Genomic DNA, 22536 nt, shown 5'->3' on the forward strand with positions numbered 1-22536 from the left:
TCTGTTTGGATGCCTTCTCCGCATTCTGCACAACTGTCCAGATTGCATCCACCGTCGAGACCCCTTTCCGGAATCCGAATTGTCTCTTCGATAAGCCACTCTCGCTCTCTGTGCATTGTGTCAGCCTGTTAAGGATGATCCTTTCCAGGAACTTACCAAGTGTGTCCAGCAAACATATAGGTCTATACGATGCTGGGTCCCCTGGTGGCTTCCCTGGTTTTGGCACCAACACCAGCTTCTGAACCTTCCAACTGTCTGGGAAACAGCCTTCATCCAAGAGTTTCTGCAGCGTCGTCCTGAACAAATCCGGGAACGCCAATATCGCGGTTTTTAGTGCTATATTGGGGATCCCATCCGGACCAGGAGCTTTCTTCACCTTCAGACCCTTCGCCACTGCTAGTAGCTCTTCATTAGAGATTCGCACACCTCCGGGTTCTTCTTCCTCGTCTTCGTATGGCGTAGGCGGCCACACTGTTGGGTCATGATGCGGAAACAGACCTTCCACGATAATCCTCAACTTGTCTGGACATGTTTCGACTGGTGTCGCCGGACCCTTAAACTTCGCCATCACAATACGGTAGGCGTTGCCCCAAGGGTTTTCTTCGGCTTCTCGACATAGCTCCTTGTAACAGCTGGACTTGCTCCGCTTAATCTCTTGTTCGAAAGCAGCTCTAGCTTCACGGAATGCGATTCTCCGTTCCTCTCTCTCTACTTCGGTTCTTGCTCTCTGGACGCGTCTTCTGGCTCGGAAGTATGCAGCACGGAGGGTACTAAGCGTCTCGTTCCACCAGTACGCTGGGCGCCTTCGGTTCCTAGGCTCCAACTTTCTCGGCATCGATGCATCACAAGCCGTTGCTACCACTTCTGTCAACTCTTCTGCGTCAAGGTTCGCCCTGCTGTATGTTCGAAGCGCCTCAATAAACACCTCCTTGTCAAAGTCCTTTGTCTTCCACTTCCGCTCGTAAGTCCTCATTCTCATCGGCGCTGGGGAGATTCGCCGGCCGATGCTGTAGAGAATCGCCTGGTGATCATTGTGGGAATATTCCTCGCTCACCCTCCAATTCATGTCAACCAACAACAATGGGCTACAGAACGTAACATCGATGATGGACTCCCGACCGTCTTTACGGAATGTACTAACAGCCCCTTCGTTGCACAGCCTCACATCTAGCTTCGCCAGAGCTTCGAGTAAGCTGTACTCCCTGGCGTTGGTCAATCTGCTGCCCCACTCTACGGCCCAGGCGTTGAAATCTCCTCCTATGACCACCGGCGTTCTTCCCACCAGCGTATCTGTGAGCAAATCCAACATTCTATTGAACTCTTCGTCTGTCCATCTCGGAGGCGCATAACAGCTGCATACGAAGACTCCGTTGACTTTGGCAATAACAAAGCCGTCGTGTGAGCTATCGACTACTTCTTGAATGGGGAACCTGCCCATCACCTGTATTGCCACCATACCTGCTCTATCAGCCACCCAATTACCGTTTTCGAGGGGAACCCGATATGGCTCCGCAATTATTGCTACATCGCACTTGGTTTCTGTCGTGAACTGCCACAACAGTTGCTGTGCAGTGTCGCAATGATTGAGATTCACTTGCGTGATCTCCATCCTTATTGGCCCGCCTTCGCTTTTTTATACGCCGGGCATTTGAAGCCTCCCGTCGGATGATCGTTTCCGTCCTCCGGCATGCATAGCAGGCACCTAGTCCGCTTTGTACAGTCCCGAGCAACGTGACCATTTCCGCCGCAATTCCAGCATAGGTCGGACCTGTCCGGGCCCTTACAGTTTCTCGACTGATGGCCGAATCCCCTGCATTTGAAGCATCTCTCCATTTGCTTGGCGACTCTAGGTACCAATCTCAGCGGGCACACCGACCAACCAACTTTGATCGTGCCTAACGCCACCAGTTTGTTGGCAGCATCCACTGGCAACCGGATTGCCGCCGTCTGTGTGCCTCCATACGACTTCCTTATCCGCATAGACATCTGTCCTTCTAGGTTACACTGCTCGGCCAGTGCCCACTTCAGGTCTTCTTCCGTCGTGATCTCATCCAGATCTCTGCACTCGACCACTGCCTCCTGCGAAAGAGCTCTTACGTTGGCCTCGTCGCCCAAGGATTTGGCGATGAGCTCCTTGAACGCCGTGCTCTTGACAGAGGGGTCTTTCTTCAGAACGAAGATCATATCGTTCTTCTGCGTGCGCCGAATCGAAGACTACTGACTGATAACAATACCATGGTCCACTAAAGGTGTGTGATGTACCTACACTCCAATATCTTCAAATGGCAGTGAAGCATAGTTAATCTAGTTGAGGACATCTGTATTTTCTGAATTATTTCTAAGTAGAAATACATATCATGTTGCGATGTTCTGCAAAGTGTTATGATCAACCGTCTACCGATTAGGAACTATTCATTGATGCATTGTTTTTCATACATTTAGGAGTCTTCCTTCGTTTGATAAGTATGGCGTAATTAATGAATGACCCCTTTGATTGAATTAAAGAACGTCAATCTATTAAAAATTCGAATTCAGTTCATGAAGAGAGATAAAATCATTAATAATTATAAATAAATTCAGTATACTAACTAACATTCCTTACCTATCTACCTTTTCCTCATTACAGTGCAAAACCCCAAACGACAGCGACGACACCGAGTAAAACGAATGCCAACTGGGTGCAGTTTTAAGGTTATGCGAATGAAGTAACTCAAAATATCCTTAGCAAAAATATAACTAGGAAGGTAACAAAAGAAGATAACCTATACAAAACATAATTTAACAACAAACGGAATCCAGACCCAACTAATACTACTTCTAGTGCTACTACTACTACTACTACATCCTACTGTTGTTGATGTTGTTGTTAAACCTAACTTAAACACAAACACACACACACGAACACAAACCCACACTTATTGCTTTGTTCCTTTTTCGTTTTCAAATCCGAAAATGGTCATCGCAGCACCAGAGAACCAAAATTCCCAATCCCGGAAAGGTATTCATATACAACCATAAGAAAAAAACATAGAACAATACACATGCTTCGTGTAGAAAGAGCTTTGCGTTTTGGAAACTTTTGGCCGCCGAATCCATTGTCGAATCATACATACATAGAGTCAGTGACATATAACCATCTTGCATAGCAGAGTAGAGGGATGATAAAAAGTATATCGGATCAATATACACAACATTTTTGACGATAAGAGCCGGAAGATGTTTGGCAATGCTATATATGTGTTAAAGAGTATATAGAGTTAGAGGCAATAATGGTGAGCGGAAATTTGGGAGTACAGTAACTCGAAACAACAAGCAACCACAAATCTATAGACTATTTCATGAATCGTATGACTCTGTTTGGTATGTTTAGGTTACTTCTTTGAAGAATTTCGTTACTACACTGCAATGACGACTAAAGGTGTCCTTATCTGAATAGTGCAAGTGCAAAGCTGCGTACGATTTGAGTTCAAATTTAGGAAATCGACTTCGTACTCGAGGGCATAACACCGATCGATATAGCTATTTAATCCATTATGAAACAATTGATCGAACAGGTTGAAGCGTTGTTCGCAGGAAAACAATGATGTATAGCTATAGTTTGAACTGTATCCTTCTGTACCTTGGGTTGATGGCGCGTGAGTTTCGTTCGTTTGAATTTTTGCTTAAAACAAAGTTGATACTGTTGAAACATTTCTCGATGATTTATTTTTTTACGTATATTTAGATTAATTAAATTTAGGACTTAGGAGCGCGGAAAATAAAGATTAGCAAGAAAATGTAGCGTAAACAGTACATTTATGAAGCATCAATAAAAATAGTGTTGTCTCACACAGAAGTACACCTGTATTCTAGCGAAGGTGTGAAGCTAATGATTGTTTTCTATGTAGCTTAATATTGGGAAGAGTAGTGATGATCTAAGGTATGATGCACATCCCTAACATAGACAAATGGACAGAACGCGACGACGGTATTTAAATTTCAAATTGTGTGAGGGTTATGTCTGCTTGTCTGTGATCCTGACTTTAATAAGTTTGCGTTTCGCAATTTTTTTGTTGTTGCCAATCTGATGATCTTTGTCAGTAACTTTCGAGTAAGTATTCGATTTCATTGAATCCTATCAATAGAGCTGATAAATTCTATCGCAGAACTAGTTTACCCAATCGAAACGTGTTGCCATTCTAGCTGTTAAGATCCTGTTGTAACTGCCTAATTAATCTTGCTCGCAGTGCTTCGCCTTTCAGAACACTATTTTTCAGGGTTTTTATCCTACAATCTGGCCACTAATCGTATCATCTCAGCTTTTGTCGGAATACTAGGTTTGTTGTAGAATTGAGCAGTCTCGTGATCCATTCTTCAACTTGGTTCTATTACGTCTGGTTAGTAGCTTGTGATAGAACAGGGAACATTCACTCTTCATTTACTTAAGTTTTTAAATCATGAATCACTAAGATAGGCAATATTGTTTTCTTTAACTAGGAATTTGCAGTAATCCAAATTGTTTTGCAGCTTCAACAAATTGTGCTATCCGAACCTCCTTCGTTAGTACATTAGCCATTTGCTGATCCTTTTTTTTTAATTTCTTTATTAGTATCATTCCAAACATTACATTCATTATTTCTTATACCATGACCCCACAGTTATGGATCAAATAGTGTGGAGTCCAACCTATAAAATTCAATAAAACGACATGGAAAACGTAAAATTGTAATTGAAAAGCACAAATTGAATCATTTCAATTTGGAACTTCGGTTAAAAAAACTGTTTTAAGTGTAATATTTACATATGATTACATAAAAATTAAAAATTGCATCGGTTTCTGAAAACCATAGTATGGATCAATTTTCATATTATGGATCAAATTGTGACATATTACGGATCAGTGCGCAAAATCAAGAGAATTCAAACTCAATGCATCTGTATTGCATGATTTGGTGAAAGTTAACAATGTTTCACATATAACTGCAAAAAATAGCATTGTTAGAGCTGGAAACAAGGGTAAAATGCCCTTTTTTGTGATATACTGCATTGTAGTAAATGAGGCATGAACTGTTTTCGCTCCACACCAAGTTTTCCACCCATTTTTGTCTGCTAAAAAATGAAATTTACCAACCTTGATGTTGTATTAGTTTTATCCTCAGTGCTATTGTCTGAAAATGTCGAATCCAATGCTTAAAATGGTAGAAATCTACATTCTTTGGTAGTGATCCATAACCGTGGTAAACAATCATTTCCTGGTCCATATTATGGATCACTAGTTTGAAGTGCTAATATTCGGTATTTAGAATCAACAATCAAGAAAACTCTTTTCTAAAGATGAATTCACACTAAATCGAAGCGAACGAGCATGTTTTATGCTATAATATATGAATTTTACCACTTGTGGGAGGTTATGAATGCTGACGGCACTTCTTACAGAAAACGACCATATAATGATAGCTGTGTGGTACCAACTAAACATTTGTCAAAAACACCTTTATTAAGCGGTTGAATGTTGTGCTTAACTTTACAAATGCTAGAAGACAAATAGTATAACATGGGAAAAATATGTTTTACGTCAACGTTTATGTTTTGAGCGAGTTATCCGATGTTGAACGCCAAAGTGATCCGTCACTGTGGGTGATCCGTAACTGTGTGGGCATGGTATCTAGGTGTTCTGTGTTATTAGGCAACACTATCATCCTAATTTGGTAAAACAAATCTAAGATTTTATTAACATTTTGTCAACAACATATTACATTTCATTTGCCGTAGCAGTTCAGATTTTTTACAGGTGAGTTGATTTCACCTGCTTATAAGAGAAAAAAAACGTTTTCAGTATACTTAACCTAACTTAACCTAAACATATAACGCATTAATCGTGGCAATAGAAGACTGTAACGATTTTTGCCTGAAACTATTGATTATTTTATTTGACATTTGTTCCAATGTTTCAACATTGGATATTCTATGTAACTCATTGGTACTATACCAGGGAGGAAGCCTCAGAATAATTTTCAAAATTTTATTTTGAATTCTCTGCAGAGCTTTCTTCCTGGTTTTACAACAGCTAGTCCATATTAGTACAGCATATAACATGGCTGGCCTGAAAATTGGTTTGAATATCAAAAGCTTGTTCTTAAGACAAAGTTTTGATTTTCTATTAATAAGTGGATAGAGACATTTTACATATTTGTTAGATTTGGCTTGAATACCCTCAATGTGATTTTTGAAAGTTAAATTCTTATCTAGCATGAGCCCTAGATACTTAACTTCATCTAACCAATTTATTGGAACCCCTCTCAGCGTGACAACATGTCAACTTGAAGGTTTCAAATATACAGCTTTTGTTTTATGTGGGAATATTATTAGTTGAGTTTTGGAAGCATTAGGAGAAATCTTCCATTTTTGCAAGTATGAAGAAAAAATATCCAAACTTTTTTGCAATCGACTACAGATGACACGCAGACTTCGTCCTTTGCCGGAGATGCCTGTGTCATCCGCAAACAAAAATTTTTGACATCCCTGAGGTAACTCAGGTAAGTCAGATGTGAAAATATTGTATAATATTGGTCCCAAAATGCTGCCTTGAGGAACACCAGCTCTTACAGTAAGTCTTTCAGATCTGGAGTTCTGATAATTAACCTGAAGTGTACGATTTGACATATAACTTTGAATTATTCTAACAATGTATGTTGGAAAATTAATGTTTTTTAATTTTACGATCAAACCTTCATGCCAAATACTGTCGAATGCTTTTTCTAGGTCTAGAAGAGCAAGACCAGTAGAATAGCCTTCAGATTTGTTGGAACGGATCAAATTTGTTACACGTAAGAGTTGATGAGTGGTCGAATGTCCATGGCGGAATCCGAACTGTTCATTGGCAAAAATTGAATTTTCGTTGATGTGGGCCATCATTCTGTTCAAAATAACCTTTTCAAAAAGTTTACTGATGGAGGAAAGCAAACTGATTGGACGATAGCTAGAAGCTTCTGCTGGATTTTTGTCTGGTTTTAAAATTGGAACAACCTTAGCATTTTTCCATTTGTCAGGAAAATATGCTAATTGAAAACATTTGTTAAATATATCAACTAAACATGATAAGCTACTTTCTGGAAGGAGCTTTCATATTTTTGAATTTTTTAATAATAGTTCTCACTTCTTCCAAATCAGTCTCCCAGGCATTTTCGAAAACGTTCTCTTGATTGAGAATATTTTCGAAGTCCTGAGTAACTTGATTTTCAATTGGACTAGTAAGTCCTAAATTCATATTGTGCGCACTTTCAAACTGCATAGCAAGTTTTTGAGCTTTTTCGCAATTAGTTAGTAATAATTTGTTTTCTTCTTTCAGCCAATACCGGCAGGCTTCTAAGGTTTTTTCAAGATTTTAGATAATTTCCAAAAGGGCTTAGAGCCAGGGTCCAATTGAGAAATTTTATTTTCAAAATTTTTGTTTCTTAAATTTGCAAAACGTTTCTTGATTACTTTCTGCAAATCCTGCCATATAATTTTCATAGCAGGATACCGAGTGCGTTGAAATTGCCTTCTCCTCACGTTTTCAAGACGGATCAAGAGTTTAAAATCATCGTCTATAATCACGGATTCAAATTTAACTTCACATTTTGGAATTGCAATGCTTCTGGCTTCAACAATGGAATTTGTCAATATCAAGTTTAGTTTCTAAAGAAATGTTAACATCAAGATTAGAGTGAACATACGTTTCATGTATTCCAGTCGGCTCGTAAATAATTAAAAGTGGAGCTGATAGGATTGAGAATCGCTTCATGGGATGTTTGAAATGTAACAGGCATATGATCAGAATCAAAATCAGCATGAGTAACTAATTGGCTACAAAGATGACTAGAGTCGGTTAAGACCAAGTCAATCGTAGATGGATTTCTAGAAGAGGAAAAACATGTAGGGCTATCAGGGTATTGAATTGAGAAATATCCTGAAGAGCACTCATCAAATAAAATTCTGCCGTTGGAATAACTTTGAAAATTATTCCATGACCGATGTTTGGCATTAAAGTCACCAATGACAAAAAAAATTGACTTATTGCGAGTCAATTTTCGCAAGTCAGTTTGGAGCAAATTAACTTGCTGCCCAGAGCATTGAAAAGGCAAATAGGCAGCTATGAAAGTATAGTTACCAAACTGTGTTTCAACAAAAACACCTAAAGTTTCAAAAACTTTAGTTTCAAATGATGAAAACAGTTGATGTTTTATACGCCTATGAATGATGATTGCAACTCCCCCACATGCACCATCAAGTCGATCATTACGATAAACAAAAAAGTTAGGATTTTTTTTAGTTCGGATCCAGGTTTTAAATAAGTTTCGGTAATAACTGCTATATGCAGGTTATTAGCTGTAAGAAAATTAAACAGCTCGTCCTCTTTACCATTCAGAGAACGAGCATTCCAATTTAAAATATTTAAATTATTATTTGGATCCATTAACATTTGCTGATCCGATCCGACGTGTTGAACCTTCATCTCGTGTCTACCTGTCCATATACTTTGTGCCGCGAAAACAATTTCCTTTTCGGCCAGACACGTCCCATCGCAGAATATAGAAACAGCATCTTGGATATCAAATAGTTATGCTCGTTATCCGCGCCACCATATTCTTCTCGTCTGTGTGACCTGCATCAAGCCGCAACTGATTACGCGTATAGCTTTGAAGCAGCGTTGGCGGATGAGGGAGAGCTCACCGAAGCCCCTCTTGAGGGCTGCTGGCGTACTGTCAAAGCAGCCATTAACAACGCAGCAGAAGATGCCATTGGATTCGTGGAAGGAAATCGACGGCACGATTGGTTCGACGAGGAATGTCAGACGGTTTAGGACGAGAAGAATACAGCGCAGGCGATGATGCTGTAGCAAGGCGAAAGAAAGCAGCAAACCCGTCTATTCCGAGATAAAATGCGCCGCCTAGAAGGGCTCTATAGTGCGAAGAGATGGAGCAGCTGTATCGTTCTCAAGAAACGCGTAAGTTCTACAAGAAACTCAATGCAAGTTACATCTTCGACGGACGGTTCGGCTTTTTAAAAAAAGTCTACTCTCGATCACGGTCAGAAATGAACTGATTGGACATTCTTTATTTTACTTTCATCAAACCTCACAATAAACAAAACGATATTGCCTCCTAGCCTAAACAATCAGAATGATACGCGATACCGCGCGGATGTTTTGTCGTCGTCAGCGATAATTCGTGTGACCAACTGACGAATGACGATTGCTTTACTTTGCTGTGGTGCGTGGGCCACTGGGTGATAACTTGCATCCCCAAAGGCTTTGTGCTGCGAGCCGGGATACCTATGATAGTGGACGAACGTTAGGTGATTGAAAGGTGGAAGCAGCCCTACGGCGAACACCTGAATGGCGCAGAGGAGGAAGACCAAGGCAGCAAGAGAAATAGCTTAATCAGTGCAGCGGGTGAAGGAGACGTGCCAACTCTCACTATAAGTGAAGGTTAAGGTGAAACAGTTTTGAATCCATATTCCAAGATTGCACTAAAACATCAGAGGCACTAATCTCGTGAAGAAATTGTATAACAGTGCACTTTTTATTTTAGCTTTGTGCACTAGCAGAAAGCTTAAAAAAGATCAGGAACGTTTACCTTCTATTTCGCCAGTTCAGTGCTTTTGAAAACGTGAATGGGGGCCACAAGTCGGCCATTGTGACGGCCATATTTGGATTCCGAGATTTTTCACCTTAAGGATGCTTTCAAACAGCTCAAGAGCAACAAAGCAGTTGGGAAGATTGGAGCGGAACTTATTAAAATTGGCCCGGATAGGTTGACTACTTGTCTGAACCGATTGATAGCCAGCTACCGGAGGAGTGGAAAAATGGAGTAATGTACCCAATATACAAAAAAGGTATCAAGCTAGAATGTGAGTACTATCGAGTGATCACTATCCTTAACGCAGCCTATAAAGTGCTTTACCAGATCATCTTCCGCCGTCTATCGCCGCTAGCAAGCAATCCAGCCAATTCATCCGATTGCTGAACAGTATACCAGGATGAAACGTGAAGCAGAACGGGTTGGATAGAAGGTAAATACGCCGAAGACAAAATATCTACTGGCTGGAGGAACCGAGCGCGACAGAGCTTGTGTTCGCAGACGTGTGATGATCGATGGAGATGAGTTAGAGGTGGTGGACGAATTTGTCTACCTCGGATCATTGGTAACGTCGGATAACAACTGCAGCAGAGAAAACGAAGACGTATTATTGTCGGAAGTCGTGTTCATCATCATCTTCCGGAATGCGCTCTGTGAATATTGATTGCACTTAAGTTGATGAACCGAGCTTCGATCATGAGCCTGCATATTCAGTCAAATGTATATCATAGTACTGCCTTCACCTTACGTCCATCCCTCTCTGATCGCACTCTCTTTGGGATATGTTGAGCTAATGGCGGAGCTTCCATATTTTTGAAGGCAATACAGCTTCATGATTTTATCGCACTCCTTTTTCTTCCTCTGCCGATAGTTATGCCTAATCTTAGTACCATGATAAATCCTAACGGCAAAGTGCAATCCATCAAGAACCCAATAATTTGGACGCTTTCAAAAAGTTTTCGTTGACTGATTCGTTGATGAAGTGTAGAGGATCAAAGTGATCTTATTCTGGAGTATTCCCAATGGCTGGATATCTTTATCATTTTGATATAACGTCCGATTGGGTCACAGTCTGCTTCTCAGCTCAATGTTTTTGAATACTTCTACCAAACATCCCTTATTTAAAAGAAAAACGTCCTATTTGCAACTAGCATTCCATTTTCGCATCCTAAGAACTTCGGTTGCATCCCTACGATTGAGCAAAGTGTTATACCAACTACTGAAAAAGCAAACGAAATCTCACATCTGTATAGCGCGAAACACAAACGAACAATACCTACTAGAGGTTCTTAGCTTTTGTCACCCATCACCACCGCCTAAATCCACATAAACCACATCCACCACCACATACACACAACGCAAGTGAAAATGTAGAAAATGTTCACAGAAACTTTAAAACACACGCAAGTCTCTAGAGAGAAAATGACTAAAACCGAGATGATGAGAAGCATACATAGGATGGACATACAAGTTTGCTGGTCAACACACGAATACTAGAGAGAAAACCCGCGGACGAGGGTGTTATCAGTTTACAGGAGAACAACCAGATAATTTATAAAAACTACTTATAGGCGTAATAAAACCGAAGAAAACAGAAAACATACTTATGTAGAGTGAAAATTACAAAAAAAATGCAAAATAAGAAAGCATTTGTTGAAATTGAAAAAGAGTAGTATCTAGAGAATAAACTATATTATCGAAAGCGATGGCTATCCGGAGGTTTGTTTCAGGGATTTCTTCGAAAATAGACAACTAACGGTTTGCTTTTGCCATATATAGTCTCTTTATTGAAAACAATAAAATACGAACTTCGCGTGTCTTTGTTGTCCATTTCCTAAAACTAGAAAGTCTTCTGTTCCCGCTAACCACTTATAATACTTTATAATACACACGAGTAAAGTGGAATCGATACCAATATGCTAACTAGAGTACATACACCGACTGTGTCGATTGCTATGCATACAGATTCTGGTCCACAGCTTGGCAACTACTACTTTCTATGATGGTACATATTGAACAGTGTCAAGCGTCTCCTCGGTGGAGTGTTCTGGAACCGTGGCAGAAGAGAAGCGATTGCGAAGAGGGGAGAAAGGAAACATTGGAAGATTGCATTAGTTACACTTACTTTTCCGGCCCGGTAAGTCACACATGGAAACAGAGATTGGGGACATTCACGAGGTTAGTTTGGTTAGCATGCAACATCGGTTTTGAGATTACCATTTGTTTTAATTCAAATAATGATGCAAACATTAGAATTATTACAACAGATTTGTAGACCATAACGTGAAAAAGGAAATAACACAGAAATAAAAAGTTACGACAATATGGAAAAGTAGTCATTTGTCATCGTTCAAATCTATTGCTCGTGTCAGAAGAATTTAGTAATAAAATACTCCGGGTTATTTTCTAGTCAGTCATTTAGAATTCCACTGAGAGCAGGTGTCGAATTCTGAGAAAATTGAGATTATCTCACTTATCGCTCTCTGTAACAGTTATGATCCGGAACACATCATGACAGTCTGTTTATCATCTACTGCTATAACTCTGATTATATGGGGGATAACAGTGCATGATAAAACTGATCCTAACACCGGAAAATAATGTTTTTAATGATAATAAATCTTTGAGCTGTTTAGTGGAATACCTATAAGTAGATGAAAACCCGAAATTTAGTACTATACCATTTAATTCCACTATAGTTACTATCTTTTGATTCGCACTTTCTTTTTTTATCTGATAGGTACATATCTATGGCTAGTTTATCCGAGGAAACATTTGCTTTTCTGTAGCTCATTACCATCAAACAGCTTTAGCAGATTTTAATGCGCTCCATGTATTTTGTTTTCTCTCGTAGGAAAAGGTAAACATCCGAGAAATGTACATGTGTGGGTGGAATTTGATTTTGGAGTATAGGAGTAGTCCCATACCGCGGGCAGATCACCTTTTCGAGGTGCGTTACGGGGTAAGATCTACCGCGTTACGGGGTAAGATCTACCATATTGTACTCTTGTTGTATCTGTTCTTGTGAATACTTATAAGTTACAGTCGGAAGAGTATAAGAGAGTAACAAGTCACTAAGACCCACCTATTTGTCCTAGATGATGAGGAGGTCGAAGTGGAACTCCTAACTTCTAAAATAAGCTTCTTGTTTCAAGGAATCTAAATGTCTCATGCGATGAAACCTGTTCACAGATTCAAAAAACGACTTTGAAGCTTATAAGTAGAAGCAATATTTTGATACGCTAGAGTACCGATGCATGGTCAAAATCAGTATCATTCAACCAGCATAGTGGTCGAACCTGATTAAGGGGCACGCTGGTGACAAACTGTTTCCTCCAAAAGGTATAAATAGCGGTATCTTTTTCTAAAGAGGCTCTATGCAAAATGGTAAAGAATGATATTTGCATAAAAAACGACTACTTCATTATTTCTCAATAGTAATGGAGTAGAACGACATGCACTAAACAAAGGACACGGGTATACCACAAAATATCAAAGAAAACTGGTCGCAGTGGTTCATCCCGAACAGAAACAAAAAAAAAAAAATAGGGGTAGTCCGGGCGGTTTGGCCAATGGGGTAGAATGAGCACCCCTTGAAAACTGCATTAATTCTTGAAATTTCATCTGAAATAACATGCAACCCCAAAGCTGATGAGGAAATGCAGCAGTAGGCATATTATAAGGCAGTGTTCAAAACTCAAAGAAAATTAAATAAATAATGTTCGAAAAAACTGCCCATATTGCCCGAATGGCTCTTTTAAATTTCATCATTTCAGAATGATGATGTTTGACTATTAGAATGTTCTTAAAAAAGTATATCTTCTTGCACGGAGTGTTTATAAATACTAATAACTTTCAAGTGTAGTAACAACATAATTGAATTTTTAGATTATATGGGATTATTTTGGGAAAATTTGGAAAATCAATCATTCATCCGTGAACTTTATAAGACAAAGGAAATCATGCGGATCTAGTGTATTCATCTAAAAATTGTTGAAAATCATGCAAACATTCGAAAAATTCATAATATTTTCAGCATTTTTATCGACTTTTCCTTAAGGTGACCAAACTGCCTCACTTTCCCCTAAATTTTGCAGCTCATTCCATAGTGAAAAAATAGGACATTCATAGTGAAAAAATAGGACGTCATCCCTCTGGTAAGGCCGTCTTCAGTGTCGTGTACTAAACTCGACTTAAATGGTATAGTACTAAATTTCAGTTTTTCATCTACTTATGTTTTGTAAGCTTAAACCAACGAGAAATATTTAAAAATTGAGTAAACATGTGCTTCTAGCCTAAACTAGAGGAGGCTTTAGGACACTATAAACCTGAGAGAGACTCGCGAAGAGGAAAAATATCAACGTCATATGCAGCCCAGATTCCCCTCTCACGAAACGTCAAATGCAGCCCACCGTTTTTATGGCTGAAAAAGTGAAAAGTATTGTGTTCAAAGCAAACTGTTATCAAAAACCTCAGTCGGCGGAGCAGTTTTTTCCAAAGTTGCTAATAAATCTAAGCAGAAGATTAATTATTTCTAATGTCTGCTACGTTTGCTGGCATGAAATTTCACTCAAATGACTATTTATGATTCAATGTGATGCAAACTCAATCATTTTTTGCTGAGAGGTTCATGTGAGGGTTTGAACGGCTTGCGCATAATTGATATAAACACAAAGTGGAATAAGAAAAAAACTCAGCAAACACAGAAAAAGAAGTCTCGTCTCAGCTATAAACCATACTTTATTTCAACCAGCGGATTTGGAGTGTAAGCTGATAAGCTCTCACTTCCGAAATGGCGGATTGTATTCCTGCTCTCATATTAAGTTATACATTTGATCGCATTTTCGCAGTGTCGATAAAGAGAAGCTTCGTGCCGACATCATCAATATTATAGTTGTGTTTATTGTATTTCAACATTAGCTCAACCATATCTACACTGAACCAAGAAATATCATAAAAAGTATTAAAAACGTCACATACATTCGGAATAATTGAAATCCTATCAATGTTATATGTATCCATTGAAATTCATGCAATAAGCACATAGAACATATTAAAATACCCTATCATATTTATTGATCAATACTGTAAATTGTATCTGAACATAATCCATGTACGTTATCCGATAATGTTCATGTGATTTTCAGATATGAAAATTTAGGATTTCAAAACAGTGTTTTCAAGATGGCGTATTCAGTTTATATAATTTCAGCAGGCTTAGGACTTTTGAAAGTCTTCTCACAACTTTTTCAATGTTTTTGTGCATAGTCAATGTGAATTATGTCAAAGGAAGGTAAGTTTGATGACTACATATAAGATAATTAAATATTAATCCGTTGTTTGAATCTGAATTTCACAGAATAATGATGAAATAAATCAACCAAACTTTCACAAATCGCAGTTGATGGGCCATGGCAGGAAGAAACAGACGTGGAATTGGATAGTTCAAATCTCTTTGTTGAAATAATGTGGAAGCCGAAGATTGGGTCTATGAACGAAGTTATATCTAAAGTTTAAATTATATTATATAAAACATTTACTGCTCATGAAGTTAAGTTGTATAAGGTACATTGATGCTTTCGAATAATATCAAACTTAATCTTTATCTACTGCAAAAAGGTGTTACGGAGAAACGCAGATAATGTATTAAATAAATAATTTTAAACATGAATTATATTTTTCTTTTATTGTTGTAGAACAAACCCATAAAACTGAAATATAATTATTAAAAATCATTAAACGATCATATGAGAATCACGAACAAAAATAATAATTTTCACCTGAATTTCGCATGAAATTCATTAACAAAATCCAATAACTCACATAAGTATTTCTAATTAAATGTATGCTTTTCTGATGAATTTAATCAAAAGGAAATAGCTATAGTTCATGTTGTAAACTGATGAAAGTTATGTGAAAAGCTATATGGAAAAAAACTATATGTGTTTTCAGATAAATCTTACATGAATACTTGGTTCAGTGTAAGGTTGGTACAACTATTTTGAATAGTTCAATCAAGCATATAAAATATTTGGACCAACAATTTATGGTGGCATCCGTTATATTACAATGAACTGTCCCTTACTCGATATGGAGTTAGAAAACATAGTAAACTTTGGTTTTCATGGCTACCTCGATGGTCCCTAGTACGCTGACCAATTCTCCCGTAACATTTCAAAAGTACCCATCTAACATTGAGAGGGGATAATCTCTCATTAGGTCCTTTTGAAATTTCTTTCTTCTCTGTGTTATCAGATGAATCCCTAGAAAACTTCTTCAAGAAATCAGTTTAGAAAACAAACCAAACATCAATCCACCACATTAACAGAATGAAACAAAAAATCAAAATGGCTGCTCTCCGAGTTGGTATCATTCAATACATCAGTCAATAAAATAGACTGGTGCAACAAACTTTTTATAAGTAGATGAAAAAACCGAATTTAGTACTATACCATTCAATTCCACTAGTTTGTATCCTTTGACAGATACGCGTATTTCGACCTCAATTGTAAGGCCGTCTTCAGTGTCGTGTACTAGACTCGACTTTTTATGTTGATCAAACGGTTCCATAAACTTGAAAAATATGTTATTTAAGATGACAAGATGCAAGTGTCTTAGCAGTTTCTCACGTTTGACAGCGAAATCTTATATCATTAGATGAAAAAACGGCAATAAACGTGCATCTTGTTACTATTGCCCTTATTCTAACACACGCTTTATAGTTTTAAGTTGTTTTCAGAAGTTTAAGTTGTCCTCTTCCTGAAATTTCATCGAAAAACCTATGGGGCTCTGCACAAAAATCAGTCCCTCTCTTTTACTTTCCCATGAAATTAGTAAACAACAAGGCCAGTAAACGTCAAAACCCCATACAAAATCAAAACAGTGCAAAGCCCCATTCTTTCAATAATTTTACAAACAAATGATCCCAGAAAAAAATGAAAGAGCGTTTTGAAACATGTATGTGTAAATATTTAGAGCAAATAGTAGAAGATTGCTTTTATGTCAATCATGGATTGAATAATGGAGATTTGTGTAAAGGGGGATTGACATAAATAATTAAAAACGGGGGCTACCCCGTTTGGCATAAAGTCATTTGGCATAAAGCTATTTGGCATAAAGTCGTTTGGCATAATGGTCATTTGGCATAATGGACGTTTGGCATAAAAGAAAAGAAATTAGAAATTTAAATAGTGCTGCATAAAAGAAGATCTGGTGATCAAAAAAAGGGAAAATCGTCGATGAAAATGTTAGTAGTTATAATGCCAACGTGGGAAAGGAGGCAAAACTGTCAATGAAAATGTTAGTAGTTACAATGCAAACCACTAGTTTAACAACGTAATGAGAAAGAACAGCCTATAAACAAAAGAAGGGAAAATCACATATGAGAATGTTAGCAATGGTAATGCCAAAAACACAGCAACTCAGTTTTCAATGATTATGCCAAACGTCCATTATACCAAATAACTATTATGCCGAACGACCGTTATGCCAAACGGCTTTATGCCAAATGACTTTATGCCAAATGGCGTCCCCGCTTAAAAACGAGAGTCTGCCAATCAGTTATGAGGCATGTGGCATTAGACCGGTCCATGAAACCAGATAACCGAAAGCGTGCATCATTAAATGATAGGTTAGGTTTCAATTAGAACTCCCAGCAAGTTTCATTTGATTTGGAACACAGCAAGTGCTTGATTATTGATTATTGACCCTCCACAAATGAATCAAAGGTGCATGTCCTTTGAAACAAATCCTGGTATTGCGTGATTGTAACCTTACCAATGCTTGCATAATTCATTATAGAATTGATTTCATTGCTGCATAATCCAGCCCATCTGACAATCTGTACAGAAACTTATTGAACACAAAACTAAGACTACACAAATCGAGACGAACAATCATTCTACTATCTACAGTAAGGTGGCCCATTTTAATATGGAAGAAATCAAACTATGAAAATCCTAAATAACACCCCTTTAATTTGTTCAGTGCACACACATATGTAGAGTAAGGTGGGGCAAGAGTTCGACCTTAGTGGAATAATCAATATTTTCAGAAAAAAAACTATCTAACAGTTGAAAAGTAATAAATACCCCACAGTGGACGTTCAACATATTGGCTACAATTTTGCTGAATAAACTTGTGTCGAAACAAAGCCATTGAGAGCAAGTGTCGTTTCTCCTGATTTTTTAATAAATACGAGGGCTCTTGAATCCGATTTGATATCAAGAGACCATTATAATCGAGTAGCATTTTTTTATCTGTAAAGTATTTTGATTGAAACCTATTTTGTTTCTTTCAATTGTGAAAATACTGGGAAATACCTTCAATGTGATCCTGTCAGGTAAAAATTGTATGTCAGTCATAATTACTCAACATCCATTCAAATTCTGTCCAGTATAAAAATGATAATTACTGGAAGTATTCATATTTTCAAATTTCTGGAATTTTTGTGACTTAATCTTTAGTAGAATTTGCAAGCCTACTGAAGATATCCAAGGTTTTCGGAAGTTTCCTGACGGTTTTTTTTCTTATAATTCTCCCAACGGCTAAAAAGTTAGCTTCTAAAAAATTTTTGACGGTTACAAGCGAAATTAGAAATGTTTGCAAGTGAAGTATTTTATTCTTTGCACTTCTGATTCACCTCGACAACGTTTTTTTGAACTGCTGAGCTCATATTTGGTCACAACATTCGTTGTTTTTCAAGGGCTTCTTATTCAGCAAGACACTTGCACTGAAGATTTATTAAGATCTGGATTACAGACATGATTTATAGGAATACCTGCCCAGGACATCAAATGACACTTCAATGCACACAATGCATTTTGTACAACACAGTTCAGAAAATCTCGCTTTGGCGATGGTCAACCGCATGACAACCGGAAGGGTAAATCATTTTGAGATTCGGTATTTCCATAAACATTGATTTTAAGGACATCCATATTTAGGGGTCCGTGAGACGTTTGATAAGATTCAAAGGGGGTCGCAGCTCTGAAAAGGTTGAGAACCACTGGTTTAAAAATTGGTTTTCTTAAACGAACTTTTGCCCCACCATTGGGGTAAGAGTTCGAATTAAGTTTGGTTTTGAGCAAATTTACAAGACTCTTCGTAAGATTATATAGGACTCAAACTTTTCACAAGCTGATTCGAATTTTTGCACCACTATGGTCCAAAATTGGTTTCCAAACATTTATACAAAGACTAATACATCTCAAAGCATTCTTACGATAGGCCTAATTATGCCCTTACATGAAATATCTAATATTTTATTTCCGCTTAGTTATATGTAATAGAAATTCGACCGAAAATTACAAATTTCACGTCTACAAATAACAAAGCGCTGTAACTTTCCCAAATTGTAACGCTTGAAATCCCGGGACGAACCTTTAATTTTCATTTTTTTTTTTCATACACCCCCCTTTCTTTACCTCAAACGGATATCTCAACATCCAACTGAACTAGAATGTTGGTGTCTCCGGCAATGTTGTTCAGCAAATCAAAAGCTATCTGGCGATGGAAATCTGATTGACAAATTTTCTTCAATCATCTGTATCTCAAGATCCTGAACAGCTAGAAGGTTTGTGTCTTCGGCAAACATATTCAGCAGATTATCTGTAGGTGGAAAATCTAATTAACAATCAATTCGCTAGGTGATGCTAGTGACAAATTTTCTTCAATTGCATGTATCTCAAAATCCTTATGAGTTAGAAGGTTGGTTTCTTCGGCAAAGCTGTTCAGCAGAACAAAGGCTATCGAAGAGCTAAGGCGGTAACCTTACTGGGAATTCATGCGCTAGGCGATCCTGGTAACTTTTTCCAACATTCTTTATTCCAAGATCTTGATAAGCTAGATGTTTGGTGTCATCGTCGGCAAAGTTATTCAGCCGCAGGTTTTCTAAAACGGAGAAACTTATTTTGAAATGCATCCTTTTATAGCAATTTATTTTTCGCAATTATATGTGAAGATCTTGCTGAGCTTTTAGAAGGTTAATGTCTTCGTTTAAAATGTTCAAATGAAGGATGACAACTCATAACAGGGTAAAAACATGATTGTTGGTATTTTTCTCATTTTTACTTCAAAACTACTGTAATGTATTTTGGCAAAAAAAAGTCAAATATTGAAAAATATGATTAAAGTACATTGAAATCTACCTGACTCGATGATTCCTTAAAAATCTAGGGAGGGTTTACTATATACAGCGCCAGCCTTTGCATCACGCATTTAGTAAATTTTTGGGCGAGGCGTCACAATTTCAAAAGAATTTCTTCAACGCAAAAATTAAACAATTCCTTAAGGCCTTTTGGTGCGTCATCACAAAATGGCTTCTTCCAAAATCATTAACATATTGTTATGATAGTATTGGTATTTGCAACATCGATGAAATATAACTGCTTATCACCTGATTTAATGGATAATTTATGCGAAGAAAAATGCTTCAGGTGGTATTTCAATATTTAATCAACACTTTCAGGTACAGCATTATCAATTTAGCGACAATATACATGAGATTTATATTCTCAAAAAAATCTCCGATTTCATGCCGCATTTCATTGCCTCACACAACTACACTTGTAAATAGAAGGTGCTTACCTTTTCCATTGTAATTCTGCAGCAAACATTTGTGTTTTGGATTTCACATTGCGTTCATTACACTTCCACTAAACAAATCTTCCATTCACTTCCCTTAAAGGAACAAATTTCAAACGGGAATAAAATATTTATAAAGTTTTATCAACCGCAACACTCAAAACTATTATGGCGGTGGTTTTCACTTGCTGCGAATCGACGCCGCCATCGCACACTGAGACATGCCTGTGTTTATAGTCTAAAATATTCAACTTTTTTTCTGTTGTATTAATTTTCAGTGCGGATATGTTGGGCAAAGCATAGACACTTGAAATTCATACGTTGTTTGTTTTTCGATTCTCTCAAGTTACAAAAACCATCTCTACGAAGCATAAAATCATACCAAGTGTTTATCAATTTGGACCACCCAAAATAATTGAAAAGCTCCACAGTGCGATGCGTAGGGACGCGTCTATCGTGTGTGCACAATCATCGCGATCGTTGAGCACAGTGATGTCAGAGTTGCTATCTGTAAAATCATAGCATTTAATGTTAATTGATCACAAAAATCATTAAAATTTTATTAAATCAGTGATCTTGTGATGGAAAACTATTTGCAAAATGATAAGTTTTTATGATATGCAGCAAATGTTCCGAAAACAAGCATATAACAACTGCTAGAAAAATCTGTCACCAATCACCTGGCAACACCGTCATCCCTTGCAAACATAAACCGTACCGATGCATAACAAAAATATGCGATAAATCCAATTGGAAACAGAGAAATTCCGTTGCCCTTCATTGAATTGTAATGTTTTCTTTTGATATGTACGATTGAAGAGTTGATTTTGATTTCCAATCTCAATTGATTTCGTCAATCTACTAAATTGCCCATGTGTTTACATAAAAATATGCTTAACACAAATGTTATATTTTTTGTTTGTTTGTTTTGAAAATATACATGGAAAGGCGACACTACTACTATTACATCAATGATGATTCTAATGATTCTTTGACTTACACGCCGCTTCACCTTAATCGATTTCAATGATTTTTTGATCTTTTCGATTATACCCACACATTTTTTTTTCTATCTTTATTGACGAGAGTTTTAGCCCTGTGCTAGTGCATCTCGGGACCAACGGCTTTACTTCCCTTCCAAGGGAAGTCGTCACTATAACTTTTTACGTCATAAGTGACTACCTCGGGGATGGGATTCGATCCGAGGTCCTCGGCGTGAGTTCTAACCATTACACCAGGACCATCCCCCTTCATAATTTAAAAATTTAACATTGGAGTTTGTATAGTTACTTTCTAAATCTCTAAGTGATTTTCCTTGTATAGCCGTTTAAACTGATTCAAGCATAAATCAATTTTGCCGTGTTCAATTGAAGGTTCAGATTGAGAAGAAATGCTGCCATTTCATGTAAAACCGATCTAGTGGATCACCGAATTCCGTGAAAATTTGCTATTTTGTTCCTTATCCGAAATAAGGATACAGGTGTTTTTGGATTTTTTTTTATTAGGGTGACCATTTCCGAAATAGGGTGACCAGAAAACCAGAGTTGCTCGTTGTCACTATCAACGCCTAAAATTTGCTGATTTGTACAGGCTGACTACGATCCAATTCGGATCAATCCATATCACATCAACATCATGCTGTCTACTTTATCACCAGAGCATTGATGGCGATAGACTATGAATATCACTGATGGGTTAAATTTAGCCTTAAATTAAGCAACTTAATCGGAAATTTATCAGTACGATATTTTTGACAGTGCTGCAAATATATTGAAACTATATGTTGGTCACTGAAAAACATTAATAGCATGGATAATTACCACGTGATCACTCATTCTGCAGTGATTATGATCTAGAGTGCGCTGTCGCATCACTGCTGTTGGTTGTCAAATCAAAGTGATATTGTTAGCTCGCAAGTGATATTGATAGTTTTAGAGCATCAGCCATCAGCTGATATGATTGATATTAAGCAACTCTGCAGAAAACCCGTGATTTTGATTTTTTTTTTTTTGAATTATAACTCAAACGGTTAAACAATTCAATTTGACCGATTTTCAATTGGACGAAATGAAAGTTAAGGAGGAAATTGTTTTAAGAACTTTTTTTATGTTACTATCTAGGAAATAAATTTCAATTTTCTCTGATACCACTATAAATTTTGAACAAAGAGCTTTTTTAAATCTTTTAAACATTATCCAAAGGATTTGGCGAATTGGGTTCCATTGATTGGAAAACTCTTCGCGAAACAACTAAAAATGTTTTCTGGAGGCGTTGTTAAACGAAACCATTATAAAATTTCTAGAAAGATCTGCAATTATTTTTGAAGATATTGAAAAATAAAATAAAGGGTCAG

General features: G+C 37.5%; 2 protein-coding genes across 2 annotated transcripts in view; one reads left to right on the plus strand and one right to left on the minus strand.

The window, feature by feature from the left end:
- The window catches only part of LOC110675740 (NECAP-like protein CG9132), a 28055-nt gene extending 24186 nt beyond the window's left edge, over nt 1–3869 (plus strand). Inside the window, exon 4 of the mRNA XM_021841490.1 lies at nt 2627–3869. Coding sequence (XP_021697182.1) covers nt 2627–2690 — 64 coding nt within the window. The 3' untranslated portion in view covers nt 2691–3869. The remainder of the gene's footprint in view (nt 1–2626) is intronic.
- Nucleotides 3870–11358: 7489 nt separating this feature from the next.
- LOC5579479 (nuclear mitotic apparatus protein 1) overlaps nt 11359–22536 on the minus strand; it is a 72955-nt gene continuing 61777 nt past the window's right edge. Inside the window, exon 8 of the mRNA XM_021841694.1 lies at nt 11359–11646. Within this exon, the coding sequence (XP_021697386.1) occupies nt 11590–11646 (57 nt within the window). The 3' untranslated portion in view covers nt 11359–11589. The remainder of the gene's footprint in view (nt 11647–22536) is intronic.

This window comes from Aedes aegypti, chromosome 1 (genome assembly GCF_002204515.2).
Source record: "Aedes aegypti strain LVP_AGWG chromosome 1, AaegL5.0 Primary Assembly, whole genome shotgun sequence".
NCBI classification, from domain to species: domain Eukaryota; kingdom Metazoa; phylum Arthropoda; class Insecta; order Diptera; family Culicidae; genus Aedes; species Aedes aegypti.